The sequence below is a fragment of the Phyllobates terribilis genome, unplaced genomic scaffold (assembly GCF_046119375.1).
Source record: "Phyllobates terribilis strain yellow unplaced genomic scaffold, ASM4611937v1 Scaffold_7__3_contigs__length_470593459, whole genome shotgun sequence".
In the NCBI taxonomy this organism is placed as follows: Eukaryota; Metazoa; Chordata; class Amphibia; order Anura; family Dendrobatidae; genus Phyllobates; species Phyllobates terribilis.
This window is the reverse complement of record NW_027362767.1, coordinates 93,726,290-93,746,862: the sequence shown is the minus strand read 5'-3', so window position 1 is coordinate 93,746,862 and position 20,573 is coordinate 93,726,290. Positions and strand designations below refer to the sequence as shown.

General features: G+C 39.8%; 1 protein-coding gene across 10 annotated transcripts in view; it reads left to right on the top strand.

The window, feature by feature from the left end:
- Nucleotides 1-20,573, top strand: part of RYR3 (ryanodine receptor 3) — a 786,940-nt gene that overhangs the window by 659,596 nt on the left and 106,771 nt on the right. For all 10 annotated transcript variants that reach the window (XM_073638993.1, XM_073639000.1, XM_073639001.1 and 7 more), the window contains 9 exons: nucleotides 588-635; nucleotides 861-960; nucleotides 3,071-3,150; nucleotides 3,897-3,973; nucleotides 4,275-4,348; nucleotides 8,442-8,459; nucleotides 12,529-12,609; nucleotides 12,974-13,062; nucleotides 15,175-15,303. In XM_073638993.1, the coding sequence (XP_073495094.1) occupies nucleotides 588-635; nucleotides 861-960; nucleotides 3,071-3,150; nucleotides 3,897-3,973; nucleotides 4,275-4,348; nucleotides 8,442-8,459; nucleotides 12,529-12,609; nucleotides 12,974-13,062; nucleotides 15,175-15,303 (696 nt within the window). The remainder of the gene's footprint in view (nucleotides 1-587; nucleotides 636-860; nucleotides 961-3,070; nucleotides 3,151-3,896; nucleotides 3,974-4,274; nucleotides 4,349-8,441; nucleotides 8,460-12,528; nucleotides 12,610-12,973; nucleotides 13,063-15,174; nucleotides 15,304-20,573) is intronic.

The following is a 20,573-nucleotide window of genomic DNA, read 5'->3' as shown; positions in this document are numbered from 1 at the left end:
ACAAAGCCCTGATCTCAATCCTATTCAAAATTTATGGGCAAAGCTGAAAAGGCAGGTGCGAACGAGATGACCTACAAACTTGGATCAGTTACACCAGTTTTGTCTGGAGGAAAAAGCCCACATTCCGACCAACTATTGTGAGAAGCTTGTGGAAGGATATCCCAAACGTTTGACCCAAGTCATTCAGTTTAAAGGCAATGGTACCAAATACCAATGAAATGTATGTAAACTCTTGACTTTGCAGTAAGTAATAAAAATGCCTTAAAACATTCGCTCACTCATTATTCTGGCATTTGGAAAATATTAAAACTCATGGTAATCCTAATTGACCTAAAACAGGAAAGGTTTATTCTGATTACATGTCATATACTGAGAAAAACATGCATATGTGTCTTTTTATATAGTGTATGGAAACTTCTGGTTTCAACTGTATATACTGCAGCATACTGTTCAAGGAACCTCTATATCCTGGTTTCAAATGAGGTTACGTTTCCTCTGAAAGTTCTGTCATTAGGGATCAATCAAAACTATGTGACCCCCATCATATGCTGTAGCCAATGTTCATCTTCTGCTCCTTCCAATTGCAGAGCTGTCAAAATGAAGAGGAAGATGAGGAAAAAGAGAAGACGTTTGAAGTAAGATATTTATGTCTTTTAATGTTGATTTCGATGTCTGTGTTCTGGACTGTTTAAGTATAATGTTATTTCTTCTGTAGGATAATTACAGTAATGTTTCATCGCTGCTGCAGTACAATCCCCAGCAGATACAATCAGTTACATAGTATGCTAAATTATCCATAGGTCTCCCTGGATGTGTCAACGAGAACAAATTCATTTCACATTTCTCTTGTCTGTTTATAGGAGAAAGAAATGGAAAAACAAAAGACCTTGTATCAGCAGGCTCGTCTTCACGAAAGGGGGGCTGCTGAGATGGTTTTGCAGATGATTAGTGCAAGTAAAGGTAATAATACTTCTTTCTCCTTTACATTCTTCTGTTCTAAACATTGGACTTATTATCTAAATAGGTGATGTATTCTGAATAATCAAATGTGACCTAGTAGTGGTAATAACTCTATTTTTTTGCACATTTGTTCCCTGCATAGATATAATCTGTCAGTTGATTAATACACTACCCAAACTATGGGCTGCATGAATCAGAGCCAAAGTACACGATTGCAGCCAGGTATATTTTTCTCTGAAATCCTGTGCTGTTTCAGAGAAAATATAGTTTGAAGATTCAGCCAGGGACAAAACTAGTCCAGTGCCACCCCCAGACAGTTTCTCAAAATTCTATTTTTATTGAAAGGTTAAATCATTTTCAATTGCAAAAATAGAAAAAAAAAAGAGTAACCAGGACAATATCAGCATCAATATATCATAGAATATAAGTATAACGTCCAATAAAACATCAAGTTATAGGAAGAAAAAGGAAGGAAGGGGACATTTTAGGCCATCAGTATTTCAATTATGAAGTTACTAAAATCCAATGGAAACCATACATAGTGCAGCCAGGCGCAAACCAACACAGAGCACAATCTGGACAGAGAAGAAACGCACCAGAGAAAAGGGTGGGTGACATCAGTCTCATGTAAGACGGTAGGCACCCCCAGACAGTTTTTCCCTGCACCATCCCAGGTTATTGACAGGTCTCTCCCATGTGTGTACTTTACAGGAGACCTGTCAATCAACTTCAGATGCACTGGAAAAAGCCAGCCGGATCTCCAAACTATATTTGAATTATATATACTGGGTGGCAATCAGGTTGCCATGCTTTGATCCATGCTGCCTGTAGTTTGGGCAGCATGAATTGACTTGCAGGTTCCTTTAAGAAACAACATACTGACTGCCACCACTAGACGGAGCTTACTGCATAATGTGTATGCATTGAATTCAGTAATACCACAGCCATAGGCTTTCATGCAAATTCTAGTGATAGCATTGATGCAACCTTACATTATGTCTATGCTGGAGATTCAGAGGTCTATCAGAAAAATTGAGCTCCCCGTATTTGCGTGGGTTTCCTCCGGGTTCTCCGTTTCCTCCCACACTTCAAAGACATAGTGATAGGGAATATAAATTGTGAGCCCCATTGGGGACAGTGATGATTAAGTCTGTAAAGCGCTGCGGAATATGATGGCGATTTATAAACAAAGCACAATAAATAACCGTTAACATAATGTACAATGTGTCATAAAAAAAATCTAATTTCAAAATCACTAAGATATGTTAAAATATTCCAGAGTTATTGGCACATAATGTGACATATGTCAGATTTGAAAATTTTGGCTTTGTCACTAAGGAGTGAAAAGAATAGCAGAAAATCTTGTTCTAACAACAACACGACTATAAAGGGTAGAAAATTACTTTGAAGGCAAATCAAATCAGAAGCAAAATGTACTATCCATGTCCTATAAATCTGGGGTTCATGATATAACAGAGCTTAAAAGAGAATTGTGTGAAAATGCTCGTCTTCCCTGTATGTGTAGAATGGGTTTATTTGTCACCCAACTACATTTCTTGCCTTTTTGCTTACCCTTTTTATATTAATTATGTTGATTTTCTTTTGTATATTATTATAAAAAATTAAGTGGGAATCACTTTATATTTCTATATTGCACCATTTTGGGATCTGTTTTGTAAGTCACAACAAGAAGAAAATATGATGTTTAGGAGATTTATGGACCACTTGGTGCTATCAATCATAAGAGGATTGATAATGAATAATTAAGAGAAAAGTTTTTGTAATGAGGGGCATGCTTAAAAGGGTTCAAATGGGCTGTATTATGGTGTTCACTGCAGTCATGGCTGGATTGAAGTGTGGAGAAATGTTTGGGCACAGTCTATTACATATGTTATTCATATACTGTATTTTGTATCCATTTAGTCCCCAGAATGGACATGCATAAGTCAACCAATATTCCCACTTCTGTAGTTGCAATCCTTGAGGTCCTTACTATACACACGCACAAATCTAAACTTTTTTTTTTTATTTATCTAGAACTTTAAGAAAGCCTTCATATTTCACTGTCATGAAACTGTTTCCTGACAATTAGATCTCATTTCCTATACAGGTGAAATGGGCTCCATGGTTGTAGAGACGCTAAAACTTGGAATTGCAATTCTGAATGGTGGAAATACTGTTGTGCAACAGGTAATATACTCATTGCTTTCCTTGCTCTTTTAGTTAAATGAAATGCCCTGTGAGTAGATTGTACAATCTTGTGCTTTTGCTTGGAATAAAAGAGAGGTGGCCCTGACATTTCACCAAACGTATATTCTAACCCTACTCCCACGGAGCCATTATGAGGTTTTTTCTTAAACCATTGCTTGGAAGGTCAGGTTTTCCTTTATTCCGGGAATTTTTATCTGGCTTTTTGTTGTGCTTAAAAACAGTTATTTCACTGTTACACCAGGGAAAAAAAACAGATAGGTGTAAACAAGGTCAACTGTGAAAATTTGTGTAATTTTGTGCAAAAAAAACAAACAAAAAGAAAGGGAAACCAGCTCACTGTGGATAAATAGAGTCTAGTATGCGCAGAACCACGTCTGATCATACGTGTGTGGATAAAAGGTGGCAAAAAGGGCGTTTCAGCTTCTGGTGAAATATCCAGTTTTTATTTCATCATTAAAATTCCATTCCAAAGGAAACAAAAAAAAAAAAGCAGGGGGATGGAAGAACAAGCGACGCATTTCAAATGCAATCTCGCATCCTTTTTCTTCCACCCCCCTGCTCTTTTATTGTTTCCTTTGGAATGGAATTTTAATAATGAAATAAAAATTGGTTATTTTACCAAAAGCTGGAACGCCCTTTTTGCCACTAAATAAGTTTGTCAAAAGCATTAATAATCTATTTGTGAATTTCTAAGGTGCAGAACACTAATGTCCCACTTTTTACAGAAAATGTTAGATTACCTTAAAGAGAAAAAGGATGCTGGATTTTTCCAAAGCTTGTCTGGCCTAATGATGTCATGCAGGTAATTACATTCCTATGATTTTCACATAGATACTTATGCTTTGTCCTTGAGAAATGCAATGCCGCTATTGTCAATTGCTGAGTACAAAAAATAAAGCCATAAAGCTTTGTTAGTGTTGAAATGCAACCATGTTTCTGTGAGTCACGTTACAAGACTCTACTTGAACCCACGCTCTTACAGTACATGGCTTAGCAAGAGCAAGGTCAGCCCTGTAGTCTTCACTAATATTACAAAGATCCCTCTGAGACATTCAATGGTTTGATATAAAGATCATTCTCATTTGGTTTGTTTTTTTATTCAGTGTTCTTGACTTAAATGCATTTGAAAGACAGAATAAAGCAGAAGGCCTTGGAATGGTCACAGAAGAAGGAACACGTAAGTATAATCTCCGGAACACTTAGATTTAATTGTCAAACTAATGTTAAGCATGTTGTAGGCCTCTTCATTGTGACCAAACTTTAAAAAATTAATAATTTTCAGCAAAATCATTCCGTGCTGTGAAAAAGGTGTCAGACCCTCTCCAGAATTTTTTCTATTTTTGGCACATTTAAATGTTTCAGATCATCCAACAAATTTTAATATAAAATAAAAACAACACAAGTAAAGACGCAATGCAGCTGATAAAAGATTGTGCGGTTTTTTTGCAAATAAAGATTTATTTTGTCTTATAGAGTCATTTTTAATGTTTTCCTCATAACTTCACTGATTCAAGAGAGTTCTTCAGTTCTTTATATGTTTTGATGAGCGCTTGGTGAAATTTTGGTAGGTCAGTGTCACGCAAGGTGTAGGAAAGACTAAGTGCAACACGGAGGGAAGAGGGGAAGGGAGCCCTGACACTAGGGAAAGGGGGGTGGAGACCACCTAAGGTGATTTGATATCACCCTGTCTCCCCCTATCGTCCCTATATTGGTGACCAATCGCTGCACAGGAACCTAAGCCCTGTATTTCCCTAGCGCTTGACCCTGGATAGGGAAGGGGGGAATGAGCACTAGTCAGTCCCCACTAACAACTAAAGGCAACAAGGGAGACAAACACAGGGAAAAGTAACTTAGCTTGACCTGACTTCAGAGAAATTACACCACATGTCCTCCTAGCACCAAAGAGGAAGTAAGCAGACTGCAATAGCTCCAAGCCTTCACAAGGGAACATGTGAATATCACCGCCACCTCCCCGTAGCAAACAGAAAGTATTTAAACACCCAGGCCTGGGTGTCAATTAGCAGGAGGGAGGTAGCCTCTGGGTCGCTGGGTCCTAGCGTGAGACAGATATAAGAAGGTGTCTGTAATGTCAAACTCAGAGATATTCTGCAACCAATTGCAGGGCGACTGTCTGTCACATCTGACACACACGTGACAGTCAGCCACTATTGGGAAGGTTTACCACTGTTTTCTTCATTTTTGGATAATAGTTCTCATTAGTGATGAGCGAACGTGCTTGCCACTACTCGGTACTCGCCCAAGCATCACGGTACTCGAGAAGCTCGCCGAGTATTTCCAGGTTGCTCGGGCAGGAGATCGGGTCCCCGCCCTGCATGTTTGGCGCTCTTTAGAGCGCCAATGAACATGCTGGGATTGCTTGCCACGCACTGTAATGCCATAGCCATGTTGGTTGTGGGCATTACAGTGTTTGGCTGGCCACACAGCGTCATCAGGTCTATATAACACCTGGTGGCGCTATGCTTGTCACAGTTTACCCCGGAAACAGGCAGAGTAGGGAGAGCTGCTGCTGATTCAGGGAGAGATTTGCTTGTTTATAGTTAGTATAGGTATTCCACAACATATATATATATATATCCATCTGAACTAACAGTCCTTCTGAGGACTAATCCAGCTGCATACAATACAGACCAAAAGTTTGGACACACCTTCTCATTTAAAGATTTTTCTGTATTTTCATGACTTTGAAAATTGTACATTCACACTGAAGGCATCAAAACTATGAATTAACACATGTGGAATTATATACTTAACAAAAAAAGCGTGAAACAACTGAAAATATGTCTTATATTCTAGGTTCTTCAAAATAGCCACCTTTTGCTTTGATGACTGCTTTGCACTCTCTTGCCATTTTCTTGATGAGCTTCAAGAGGTAGTCACCGGAAATGGTTTTCACTTCACAGGTGTGCCCTGTCAGGTTTAATAAGTGGGATTTCTTGGCTTATAAATGGGGTTGGGACCATCAGTGTGTTGTGCAGAAGTCAGGTGGATACACAGCTGCTAGTCCTACTGAATAGACTGTTAGAATTTGTATTATGGCAATAAAAAAGCAGCTAAGTAAAGAAAAATGAGTGGCCATCATTACTTTAAGAAATGAAGGTCAGTCAGTCCGAAAAAATGGGCAAACTTTGAATGTGTCCCCAAGTGCAGTTGCAAAAACCATCAAGCGTTACAAAGAAACTAGCTCACATGAGGGTCGCCCCAGGAAAGGAAGACCAAGAGTCACCTCTGCTTCTGAGGAAAAGTTTATCCGAGTCACCAGCCTCAGAAATCGCAGGTTAACAGCAGCTCAGATTAGAGACCAGGTCAATGCCACACAGAGTTCTAGCAGCAGACACATCTCTACAACAACTGTTAAGAGGAGACTTTGTGCAGCAGGCCTTCATGGTAAAATAGCTGCTAGGAAACCACTGCTAAGGACCGGCAACAAGCAGAAGAGACTTGTTTGGGCTAAAGAACATAAGGAATGGACATTAGACCAGTGGAAATCTGTTGTTTGGTCTGATGAGTCCAAATTTGAGATCTTTGGTTCCAACCACCGTGTCTTTGTTCGACGCATAAAAGGTGAACGGATGGACTCTACATGCCTGGTTCCCACCTTGAAGCATGGAGGAAGAGGTGTGATGGTGTGGGGGTGCTTTGCTGGTGACACTGTTCGGATTTATTCAAAATTGAAGGCATACTGAACCAGCATGGCTACCACAGCATCTTGCAGTGGCATGCTATTCCATCCAGTTTGTGTTTAGTTGGACCATCATTTATTTTTCAACAGGACAATGACCCCAAACACACCTCCAGGCTGTGTAAGGGCTATTTGACCAAGAAGGAGATTGGAGGCCAGGTCATCTGGCGTAGCACCCCATCACAGTCACCAGACCTGAACCCAATCAAGATGGTTTGGGGTGAGCTGGACCACAGAGTGAAGGCAAAAGGGCCAACAAGTGCTAAGCATCTCTGGGAACTCCTTCAAGATTGTTGGAAGACCATTTCCGGTGACTACCTCTTGAAGCTCATCAAGAGAATGCCAAGAATGTGCAAAGCAGTCATCAAAGCAAAAGGTGGCTACTTTGAAGAACCTAGAATATAAGACATATTTTCAGTTGTTTCACACTTTTTTGTTAAGTATATAATTCCACATGTGTTAATTCATTGTTTTGATGCCTTCAGTGTGAATGTACAATTTTCATAGTCATGAAAATACAGAAAAATCTTTAAATGAGAAGGTGTGTCCAAACTTTTGGTCTGTACTGTATGTTCAAATTCACTAAAGATTGGGTCCCCATGTTGAGGACACACTTTGATAAAAACCATGCTGACATCAAGATCAATGTCATTTTCAAATTGACTTTTGATAAAAACAGCTTCATTATTCATAGCCACAGAATGACACAGATAATTTACCAATCACACAGCTTTTAGGTTAAGTCAAGTTGCAATCTGTGTCATTCTGATATCGCAGTTTTGCCCACATAGTCTGTTAGTCCAAGATTAATTCCAGACTTTTTGTTGTTTTCTAAAATATCATATGTGTTACTCCATAATAATCAGTAATCAAACAAATGTATATAAACAATAAATATTTTATTGAGGTGGACAACTATGCAATAAAAATTAAAAGGTAATAATTTAAATCAAGAAGCAATAAATGCATGGGGAGGCTGATGAGAGATGCAAAGTATGAGACCGGAAGACAATACAAGGGATAGTATGTATGTATATCCACAAAGTTAATTACAATGAAATTGTGAAAGTCAGATCTACAGAAATTTAGTGCAATGTAATACACAAAATGAGTAAAGAGATAAAGAAGCATTGTAGTCAGACATACCCAAAAATAAAAATAGAATATGTCACCACATCGGCCTCCACCTCAGACCCCGACACGCGTTTTGACCCTACTTCATCTAGCCCCCAGAGACCCACTTAGGATTTCACCTTGTTAACCAGTAGTATAACTTAACATAATACAATTTACCTTAAGACTTAAGTTCTAGAAGAAATTAGTTAGACAGAAAGAATTGGCTCCCTGACATCAGGTTCATAAACCACTTTACTATAGGCAGTGAACATGAACCAGTTCATTTTAAATCAGAGAGTTTTGGGACAGATCCTGATTTTACTTTCACATCACATGGCATGTAAAGAATCCATTATAATTTACTTTGTGCATGTCACTGAACTGTATGCTGTCATATTCTGACATATTCTCAAACCTATATTTTTCCCTCTTCCTTTATTCTTCTGATTTGCAGTCATTGTCCGGGAACGAGGTATGTAATACTTTAACTTCAGATAAATGTGTTCTTAATTACTTTTCATCTCAGGCATTTGTTACAATATATAAAACGTGCTGATGGAAGCATGCTCGCACTAGATAAAATAGCAGGCCAGCTTTCATCTTATCAGCATACGCCTGCAGACATTAATTAGTTATCTGCTCATCTCTAATTATTCTGTTCTTACCTTTTGCAAGATCTTTTGTTGCATTACTGTCTTCATGTACATTAGTTACTTCACCTCTCTTAGGGAATGTAATTGTAAAAAATATTCAGCTCATGTAGTGGCTATAGACATAAACTATTTTTATTGTCCACTATGAAAAATGGGAATGTAACACGTGTAATTAGTACAATGTAGGCTACTTTCACACAAATTGGCCGCATGGCAATTTTTCGCAGTGGTTTTCTGAAATTGTAGTAAAAACGCATTGTTTTTCTTGCAATATTCAAAATTAATGCATACTTGCCACAACTTCAGAAATCTGCAGCAGAAAAAACACACCCCGGCCATGATGTGTAAACACAACTGTGAAGATTACAGGTCCCATGGAGGTGCAATTTCATGGGACCTGTAATCTTCCGGTTGTGTTTACACATTGTGGATGTGGAGCATATTTTGGTGCTCCTGTAGAACCCTTGTAATCAACTGGTAACATGAGGACCAAATACATTGCTATTGTTTTTCCTGCAGTGCCTCCACAGGGAAAATATTGCATTGCTTGACTCACAATCAGTGGTAGCTCACGAAGGTGACTGATTGCAATTAGAAATGAGCAACATGATTCATGCTGCCATAGTGTTGCTTCCAGTTCGGTCCTCCGAGACAGCTGCTCTTCACTTCTGCATTCAGCATCCTTGTGCACCTACTATGTCCTGCAGTGTATTGGCAGCGCACTTTATGATGTTGTGGGGGACCTAGTGACTAGACATCATGGGGCCTCAGAAGTGCTAGTGCGACCAAGGATGCCGGGCACAAAAGGCTGAGTGCCACGGTCGACCGGACCTAATACTGTACCAGATCAAATTGCTTAACTCTAATCTTTATCATTGGATACTTTACTGTGCTGTGTCTGGAACATGCTATGTCACTCACCTAATTACAATATTTAGTTATACTCTGTTCTGTGTAGATCTGTTCAGTTTGAAAGTATAGTCCTATGGCTGAATTTTGTAACCAGCATCCTATCCAAAATCTTGCCTCAAATACTATTCAATTACTTACAGAGGTTGTCCACTACTTTATCAATGTGACGTATCTTTAGGACAGGTCATAAATGTTTGATCGATCAGGGTCTGACACCCGGCACCCCCGCTGATCAGCTGTTCTCATTGTCGGCGACGGCAGCCACCGGCAAGAATTGCTCAATTGCGGAGCTGCTCTGGCTACAGATAGTGTGCGCGGCAGGGTACTGCACATCCACCTCCTATTCAAATCAATAAGAGGCAGAGGCAGATGTGCAGTACCCAGCCATGGCCACTATCAGCAGACTGAGCAGTTCCGCAATTGAACATTTCCAGCGTGACAGGGGTCGCCGCCGACAACCAGAACAGCTGATCGTTGGGGGTGCCAGGTGTCGGACCCTGACTGATCATACATTTATGAACTATCCTAAGGATAGGTAATCAATATCAATAATAAAGTAGTGGACAACCTCTTTAAATGCATGTAATTGGGGCTAAACCTAAGTTTTCAATTGGGTTTCATTAAAAATTTAATATACAAATTGTCTCTTCAGAGAAAAAGAGGACTTGAACTCTATAGCGCCACATATTGGAAGCAACAATCCTACAAGTCAAAATCAACCCTTTAACGAGTCGTGCAATATGATAGGATAATAGCCAAATCAGAATCTCAATTTGCAGACACTGTGTTTCGGGCTGTTGACCCTCATCAGTGCAAAGTATGAGAACTGATTGGGCTAGGTGAGAAGCTCTGGACTGAGGTCTAAGGGGTAACGTTTCTCCTTGTGGAGAGTGACATACCAGCTCTGGCATGCCAAGGTAAGGAGGCTTATCCGCCATGCAATGCTCCTCTGGGAAATTTAATATGCAAATTGCCTCTTCAGAGAAAAACAAGACTTGAAAATTTAGCACAGTTTGCCTTCTATAGTCTCTGTGTTGCACTGTCTATTGCTGGCTGCAGAATAAGTTCACAAAGAATCTGTCAGTCAGCTCATCACAATGGTCTGGTGGGGAATTTGTAATTCTTTTAATTGTCTTTTGTCAAAGCCCCACTCAGCTGATTTATGACCATATCCCAGCAAAATTTTCAATGAAACCCAATTGGAAAAATGATTAGACCCAAATATATGCATTTCACTATACATTTAAAAAAAAAAAAAATTTAATTAAAAAATAATAATACATACATGTATGTGTGTGTGTGTGTGTGTGTGTGTGTGTGTGTGTGTGTGTGTGTGTGTGTGTATTTCCACATAGACGCATACATACAGGGTGGTCCAAAAGTAGGTGGACAGAAAGTGTAATAAGGTTATGAAGGGGGAGATTTATCAAACATGGTGTAAAGTGAAACTGGCTGGGAAATTCTAATGAATCAAGTTGTTCCCCAGTTACAGCAACAGCCTAATTCAAATGACCTTTATTTCCAACAAGATGGGACCCCTCCACATTATTCAAGAGTGGTCCGCGAGTATCTTGATGAAACATTTCCTAATAAATGGATTGGCTGAAGAGGCCCACTTGATTGGTCGGCACGTTCACCAGATTTGACCCCAATGGATTTTTTCTTTTGGGGAGTACTCAAGGACAAAGTTTATAGTCGAAAACCAAAAAGTGTCAGAGATTTGAAAAATTACATAAGAGATGCATTTCAAGAAATTAATACCCAAAGAGACTTGTGCAAAAAAGTTTGTCGAAGCGTAAGAGGCTTCAAAGCTGTGCAAATTGTAATGGAAAACAGTTTGAGCATCTGTGTTGATAAAATTTAAGGGCTTTTGTATTATTGTTCAGAATAAAATGTAATTGTCAATGTTATGCTTGTGTTATGCAAGGCAGCACTAGTCATCATAATGGGGAACACTCGCTTCGCTGCGACAATCAATGCACACGTGCAATGTCTTTCCGTTTTTAAACAATGCTCAGCAGTTTATTACTTCATAAACCACAGTTCACACAGTCCATCTTAGTCCACCACCGGCATGTTTACACACTTAACATCCGGGAGTCTCTCAAGTAGCAGACAGGCCCAAGTAACAGCCTTCAGCAAGGTAATAAAATAGCAATGTCCATATTAATGTCCATATAACACAGGGTATTACCTTTGCCGGGTTTAGCTGTCTCAGTCCATTACTCCGCCACCACTGTGGCTTTGCGGCTTCCCAGGTAGGGGTCTCCAGCCGTCGTTCCCTCAAAGGCCACTGACATCCACACAGGATCCAGGCTCTGCCTTTCAGGACTCTTACTCAAGCCTCTGCCTTCCAAGGCCACTAGCATCCACACAGGATCCAGGCTCTGCCTTTCAGGCTGCCAGGCTTCACTCACTAGGCCTCACATGGTCGGTGTCCCACACACACGGGAACAGGCCTTACGCCTCTCTCACAGAACACACCTGTCTCCCATCAAGCAGGGTTTATATATGCATCCCGTGCACACACACACATACTGACAGGACCTTGCTGATGTCACAGTCATGTGATCAGACAGACATTCTGTGCGCACAGGACCTGTGCTATGTCACAGTCATGTGACATGTCACCTGAGGGGGAAGGTACATAGTCAGGTAAAACACATCCTGGACCATTACCGTAATGCCAGCAAGTCGCTGCATTACAGTTAGTAAATATAATTTTATATATAAATCAAAATAAATGTTATTATTTTCTGGCCACCTACTTTTGGACTACCCTGTATATATTGTCACCAAAGGTGGACCTCTGCTTTTTTTATAAAAATGTCTATAATATAAAGGCTGATGTAACAGTCTAGATCATCTTCTTCGATGTTCCATTATCTTACAAATTATGCTGACTATGACGTCCGGATATTGGTATTTGTAATACAATGCTTGTGAGCATGTGATGAAATTGGTTGTCTTTCCAAGGTGAAAAGGTTTTACAGAATGATGAATTTACAAGAGACCTCTTCAGGTTCCTGCAGCTACTGTGTGAAGGACACAACAACGGTGAGATAAGCCAAAAATTTCCTGTAATGCCAAGAGTATTTTGATAGTCATTGATTTTGATGAGAAACCAGTGAAATAATCTGAAACTCCAGGGCGCAACACAAAATTTGTGATGAGAGATTTACCTACCATGTGCTATTTATTTGTATTATGTGGATCCACTAATGTGGTCAGGAGCGCAAATGTTTCCTCTGCACTCCCTAAAGCTATGACCCTGGCAGAATTGCAACAAGACTTGTATTATATACAAAATATGCACGATTTCTGTGGGTATACATATTATTGCACATTAGTTATTTTTTCCGCTGACAATGTTGTTTTCTTTTTATCGCAAACTACAAATAAAATTTGTTTTTGTCTTCAGACTTTCAGAACTTCCTGAGAACCCAAATGGGTAATACGACAACAGTGAACATTATCATTAGCACGGTGGATTACCTTCTACGGCTGCAGGTAACCAGAATTATTTTCTTTTTCTCATAAGAGTTTAGTATTTTTTTTAATTTTGGAAAGCTTCCTTCTAGTGACCTGATGGTAACACTGTGAGTCCCATGTTGTGCAGATGTCCAGCAGACCGTGAAAAATCTGCCTTTATATGGTTCCTTTATACAGTCACGTAGCGATGTGTACACTCTTAACCTGCGGCTGATAACAGTGTGTGCCACATACGGGCTCCATATAACCTTAGAATTAAATACAAAATATATTACAGGCTTTTACTGAGAGAAAGAAAAATACAAAGCAGTCAGAAAATAGAACAAATACGAGCGAGCGGAGAAATCTCTGGTAAAGCTGCTGTGCTCCAGTATGTTTAATCAACAGGTTTATTGTGGTTTGGCCTCAGCTCATACAATGGGAATTTGATTCCCTGTATAATGCATGGGGAATATTTTACATCTGCTACTGTTTAGCATCAGAAATGTGATCTTGATTTCCGTTAACCCTATAATGAGTAGGCTTGATGCAGTAAATAAGGCTAAAAAATTACTTCCAGAATAGGACAAGGGGAGCAGCAACGAAAAACAGACACAAAACCCAGCAACCAAGCAACTTATTAATTATTTTTCTCTTTCTACATCTCTGTCTACAAATCTCAACCATAATGCACTGCTGCTTTAAAATCGTACAGACTCATTTTAAAGTAGAGAATTTTACAAAATTGCCGCTCTATATGTGTTCGCTTCTTCCACATTTATATAACACTATTAAAAATAAGAAATTCCATTTGGACAGATGTAATGTCATATTACGTAATTGTGCTTCTTTAGGCCCAATTACATCTTGGAGTTATAGGCAGACCGATCCCACCAATGTCCAAATATGTTATAGCTGCAATTATAGGTTGTACTTCTCACAGTGTCCGTGGCTTAAACCAATGCTGACAAGAACAATGGTCAGGAAGACAATAGTCATTGAGCCCAGTGTTTAAAATTGATGGGAAATTTTGAGTGTCCAGTAATTTCCCATTATGGCACTCTTGGAAGTATTTCTTCAGGCAACAATCACCAGCAAAGATCCCACACAAAATAAATCGAATCTAAAAAAAAAAAAATTAGAAATCAAGGTTAAGGCCAGAGATTGACTATGCCTTTCGACTAAACTCCACCATTGAACACAAGTGGAATGGAAATAAAATTTTGTACTGAACTATTTCTTAAAACCATTATCCAAAAGATAGGTTATATGTCGCTGGGAGCCTCATCAATCATGAAATCTTGATAATATAGTGGGGTACAGTGCTCAGCTTTCTCTGTCAGGCTTATAGCCCTCGAGTGCAGTGGCAGTGTACGTACTCAAGCATCGTTTTAATCAATTAGGAGACACAGGACCCCTGTTGCTGTGTTCACTGGGGGTTCCAGCGGTGGGACCCTAGTGACCAGACCTATCCTTTAGATATGGTAGGTGATCAGTATCCGCTCACTAGCTTTAGTAGATAGAGCTATGCTTCCCTGCAGGCTCCTTTAGGGGGGGCACTTAAAGAATACCATTTCCATATTAAAGTCCGTAAGAAAACCTTAAGTGAGCTTCACCTAGGAGTGGCTGAAGACATCCAAAATATTTATGCAGAATATTTGGAGCATTGTGTTAGAAAAACATCTCCAAAAAAAGAAGCTTATTCTGTCACAGACACATAAAAAGGGGGCATTATGATGAACTATTGGACCGCAAAAGGCCTATATTCTGTTCTTGCACAGGGGACTTCTTCTTGTTTGTTGCATTAAGCAATTAATCAGCACAGAATTTTCTACCTAAAAACTACACGCTGCTAAAACTTTCGCCTTCCAATTTTGAAAAAAAATAGTTGACGTCTGAATTAATAGTCCTTTGTAGCTATTCCGCCTGTGGAGCTCTACTAATACAATAGTTAAAGGTATTTGTATATTAGCTGAACCCTGGGACCTTCTCTGCTTTAGGAATTACTGAATAGACCGTACAATCTGTTTTTGAATCTTGATTGTTTCCTTTCTCTGAACAATAATAATATTATTAAATACTATCATACAATAGCTCCAGTGCCTCAGCGGAATGGGTTTCTTATGCTCAGCTAATCTGCTTTCTCTGCAGGAATCTATCAGTGACTTCTACTGGTACTACTCAGGCAAAGAAGTGATTGATGAATCTGGGCAGCACAACTTTTCAAAGTCTCTGGCTGTGACTAAACAAATATTTAATTCACTCACAGAATACATTCAGGTAAGACTAAAGCCAAAAGTTATTTTTTGCAAATAGTGCACAAGTCACTTTGTTTTCTTATTAAACCAGTGACCTGAAACAAACAGCATGTTCTACGTCTAGTAGAACTGGGCAGCGGCGGCCATGAGTTGTAAATGAACACCTTGTGATTTGCACGAGCTGTTAATGGTTTAGTTGCTGGTACATTGGCCATTTTCTGTGCATGTTTTAATGACTTGTTTTATAACTGAATAGAAGGCTCAAGCTTTTTACAAGGAATATCTATTTACTTGTTGTCATGGCGAACATGATCCATGTGTATTTAGAAGCTGAAATAGGAGGAACGTGCTACATTAAGGCTAATCTAGTCAAGAGATGTGCATAAACACGTCACATTGGTGAATTCTGTGATCTAGGCATGCCACTGATTTCTACAGTGACCATGCAATAGAGGGCTCAAATTTTGCATTTCCATAAGGGCTTATTCATACGACCTTGTTTTCGGTCTGTGTGTTGTCCATGTCCACATATGGACAGCACACGGACCGGCTATAGCCAATATAGTTTTGCATATGGGCATGTTTCCACATGGATCCATGGCCTGAGTGGAATAATGTATGCAATAAAATGTAGCTCCTGCACCCATCCGGAACACAGACAAGCGAACAGAGCTGTGCACTGGACCAATCACATTGGAAATTTGCAGGTACGACTGACCCAGTTTTTGATAAAACCCACTGAAACCTTTTTTATGAAAAAGCTCAATTAATGGTGCAGGTTTTGCTAAGTAATGGCAAAAGAGTTAAATTGCAAAGTAATTTTAAAAGCAAACAATGTCCTTCTCATTAAAAATCTTCTCCACCCTCAAGAACAAAGGGATTTTTAGTTCTAGTGTCCAGTTTAGTTGCCTAGGCTACCGGCCACTTTGCAGTCTGAGTGGCTGGTTACCTAGGTAAGCAGCATGACCAACATACAGCTTCTATGCTTGAGAGTCTCGTCAGGGATCTCACCATCTCATCATCAGTCCACCTGCGCTTCTCACATGATGCGGAGATAAAACTGCCTCTGCTTGCAGCAAGGGACAGTTCACAGTTCGTGCCAGCAGCCTGGCCATGCTGCCAGCCTTAAATGTTGATATTCAGGAGTGCACTGCCCCTGCAAAACAGAAAGCCGGAGGCTAGGAGCAGTGTGCGCCTGCAGTAAAGAATTTAACCCTTTAAGCTCTACAGATTCCTTTCATTCTGGATCTCAATGGTAGTCTTGGATCACTAATTTTACCAATGAAGTGTCTACTTAGAATCCACTTTTTTAGCCTGAGCAAAAGATGCAAACACTGATTTACTACAACTATACATAGTGCAAACCAAATTTACATCAGACTGTATAAAAATACACCATATTTATCAGAGTGGCTTAGGCAGGTTGATAAATCTAATCTACGTTTATATTTTGGAACAATTTCAGCACACAGGATGAGAATTTAGACCACATTCCTTTCTTCACTTCAGATAGGCCACAACCCCTTGTCGAGTGTGTTAAATTGTGTCATAAGCACATAATTAATGTGGTGCAAAGAATGAAGGATTTTTTTTTAGCACAAATTAGCAGTATTTCGGGCACATAAAACGTAGTTATTCCAACCCACTTTCTCTTGAGCACCATGTAATATTACATTCCCACTGACTCATCCCCTAATGGAAATGTCCTGCTACGAAAATATTCCCCAACCAGTTAAAGGAAATCCGCCAGTAGGGTCAACCCTCCTAAGCGTCTATATGGGCATGCAGGTCATAGGAAGCTGAATAAAATGATACTTTAATATTTGCAATCCAATATATTAATCCAGGTTTTTCTTAATATGTAAATGCTGTTAAGATCTATGGGCCAGACATAGATCTCCCTGAGACTCCGCCTCCGGAGTCTATATTAAAGGGGGCGTTACCAGTGTGAGACATGTAATGACTCACAGTCTGCTCTCCTGATCTACATGTCTCACACTGATAATGCCTCCTTTTATAAAAAAAAGAAGCCCTGGAGGCGGAGTCTCATGCTGATCTAGGTCTGGCCCATAGATCTTAACAGCTCATTTACATATTAAGAAAAATGTGGATTTCTCTATAATAACACATCGGATTGCAGATATCAAGGTATCATTTTATTCAGCTTCCTATGACCTACATGCACATATTGGTGGCTTAGGAGGGTTGATCCTACTGATAGATTCCCTTTGAAACTGCTTGCCAGGGGCTTCTTTTGTTGGGCACAGGTCAGTGCTGTCTGTGTTTAGGTGATTAGAGTAATGTGTGTTTTACTAGAATACTTTTGTTTTTACATAGTATGATGCACCAACATAAAGGAGCCCAGATCCCAGCATCCAAAATCCTTCGGTATTATTATAAGTGCGGTGGAAGTATGGGGTTAATTGCTGGATTTTAAAGATTTCAGCAGAGTATGATTTCATTCACCACAGCTCATTTATTCCTGGTTCATTCCCTTTGTCCAAATCTCTCCAGGGTTCATTATCCTCGGTTGACATTTTAGTATTTTTATGTTTCTTATTCGAAAGAAGATTTGTCAGTTTTGTGCTCTCCAAATAACGATGCTAACATTATTTAAGACAGCTGTGAATTCAATTCTTTCTGACAGTAAGGAAATCAACAGAGAATGACCGCAAACAATGCAAGCTGACATTTTTATTTTTTATTTATTTATTTTTACATATGAGAAAGTACATCAATGATAAATCATAATATTCACAACCTTCTAATATACAGTTGTGCTCAAAAGTTTACATACCCTGGCAGAATTTTTGCTTTCTTGGCCTTGTTTCAGAGAATATGAATGATAACAAAAAAAAAAACTTTTCCTCCACTCATGGTTATTGGTTGGGTGTTTTTTCTCTTTTTAAATCTTAATGACAACCAAAAACATCCAAATGACCCTGATCAAAAGTTTACATACCCCAGTTCTTAATACCGTGTATTGCCCCCTTTAACATCAATGACAGCTTGAAGTATTTTGTGGTAGTTGTGGATGAGGTTCTTTGTTTACTCAGATGGTAAAGCTGCCCATTCTTTTTTGGCAACAAGCCTCCAGTTCCTGTAAATTCCTGGGCTGTCTAGCATGAACTGCATGCTAGAGATCTCCCCAGAGTGGCTCAATGATATTGAGGTCAGGAGACTGAGATGGCCACTCCAGAACCTTCACTTTGTTCTGCTGTAGCCAATGACAGGTCGACTTGGCCTTTTGTTTTGGATTGTTGTCATGTTGGAATGTCCAAGTACGTCCCATGCGCAGCTTCCTGGCTGATGAGTGCAAATTTGCCTACAGTATTTGCTGATAACATGCTGCATTCATCTTTCCTTCAACTTTTACCAAGTTTCCTGTGCCTTTGTAGCTCACACATCCCCAAATCATCAGCGATCCACCTCTGTGCTTTACAGTACGAATGGTGTTCCTTTCATCATGGGCCTTGTTGACCTCTCTCCAAATGTAATGTTTATGGTTGTAGACAAAAAGTTCAATTTTGGGCTCATAACTCCAAATTACCTTGTTCCAAAAGTTTGGAGGCTTGTCTCTGTGCTGTTTGGTGTATTGTACAGTACAGACCAAAAGTTTGGACACACCTTCTCATTTAAAGATTTTTCTGTATTTTCATGACTATGAAAATTGTACATTCACACTGAAGGCATCAAAACTATGAGTTAACACATGTGGAATTATATACTTAACAAAAAAGTGTGAAACAACTGAAAATATGTCTTATATTCTAGGTTCTTCAAAGTAGCCACCTTTTGCTTTGATGACTGCTTTGCACACTCTTGGCATTCTCTTGATGAGCTTCAAGAGGTAGTCACCGGAAATGGTCTTCCAACAATCTTGAAGGAGTTCCCAGAGATGCTTAGCACTTGTTGGCCCTTTTGCCTTCACTCTGCGTGTGAGCTCACCCCAAACCATCTACATTGGGTTCAGATCTGGTGACTGTGGAGGCCAGGTCATCTGGCGTAGCACCCCATCACTCTCTTTCTTGGTCAAATAGCCCTTACACTTCCTGGAGGTGTGTTTGGGGTCATTGTCCTGTTGAAAAATAAATGATGGTCCAACTAAACGCTAACCGGATGGAATAGCATGCCGCTGCAAGATGCTGTGGTAGCCATGCTGGTTCAGTATGCCTTCAGTTTTGAATAAATCCCCAACAGTGTCACCAGCAAAGCACCCCCACACCATCACATCTCCTCCTCCATGCTTCACGGTGGGAACCAGGCATGTAGAGTCCATCCGTTCACCTTTTCTGCGTCGCACAAAGACATGGTGGCTGGAACCAAAGATCTCAAATTTGGACTCATCAGACCAAAGCACAGATTTCCACTGGTCTAATGTCCATTTCTTGTGTTCTTTAGCTCAAACAAGTCTCTTCTGCTTGTTGCCTGTCCTCAGCAGTGATTTCCTAGCAGCTATTTTACCATGAAGGCCTGCTGCACAAAGTCTCCTCTTAACAGTTGTTGAAGAGATGTGTCTGCTGCTAGAACTCAATGTGGCATTGACCTGGTCTCTAATCTGAGCTTCTGTTAACCTGTGATTTCTCAGGCTGGTGACTCGGATAAACTTATCCTCAGAAACAGAGGTGACTCTTGGTCTTCCTTTCCTGGGGCGGTCCTCATGTGAGCCAGTTTCTTTGTAGCGCTTGATGGTTTTTGCAACTGCACTTGGGGACACTTTCAAAGTTTTCCCAATTTTTCGCACTGACTGACCTTCATTTCTTAAAGTAATGATGGCCACTCCTTTTTCTTTACTTAGCTGCTTTTTTCTTGCCATAATACAAATTCTAACAGTCTAATCAGTAGGACTATCAGCTGTACAACCAGACTTCTGCACAACACAACTGATGGTCCCAACCCCATTTATAAGGCAAGAAATCCCACTTATTAAACCTGACAGGGCACACCTGTGAACTGAAAACCATTTCCGGTGACTACCTCTTGAAGCTCATCAAGAGAATGCCAAGAGTGTGCAAAGCAGTCATCAAAGCAAAAGGTGGCTACTTTGAAGAACCTAGAATATAAGACATATTTTCAGTTGTTTCACACTTTTTTGTTAAGTATATAAATCCACATGTGTTAATTCATAGTTTTGATGCCTTCAGTGTGAATGTACAATTTTCAAAGTCATGAAAATACTGAAAAATCTTTAAATGAGAAGGTGTGTCCAAACTTCTGGTCTGTACTGTAGGTGAGATACTTTGTGGCATTTGCGCAGTAAATGCTTTCTTCTTGCGACTCGACCATGCAGCC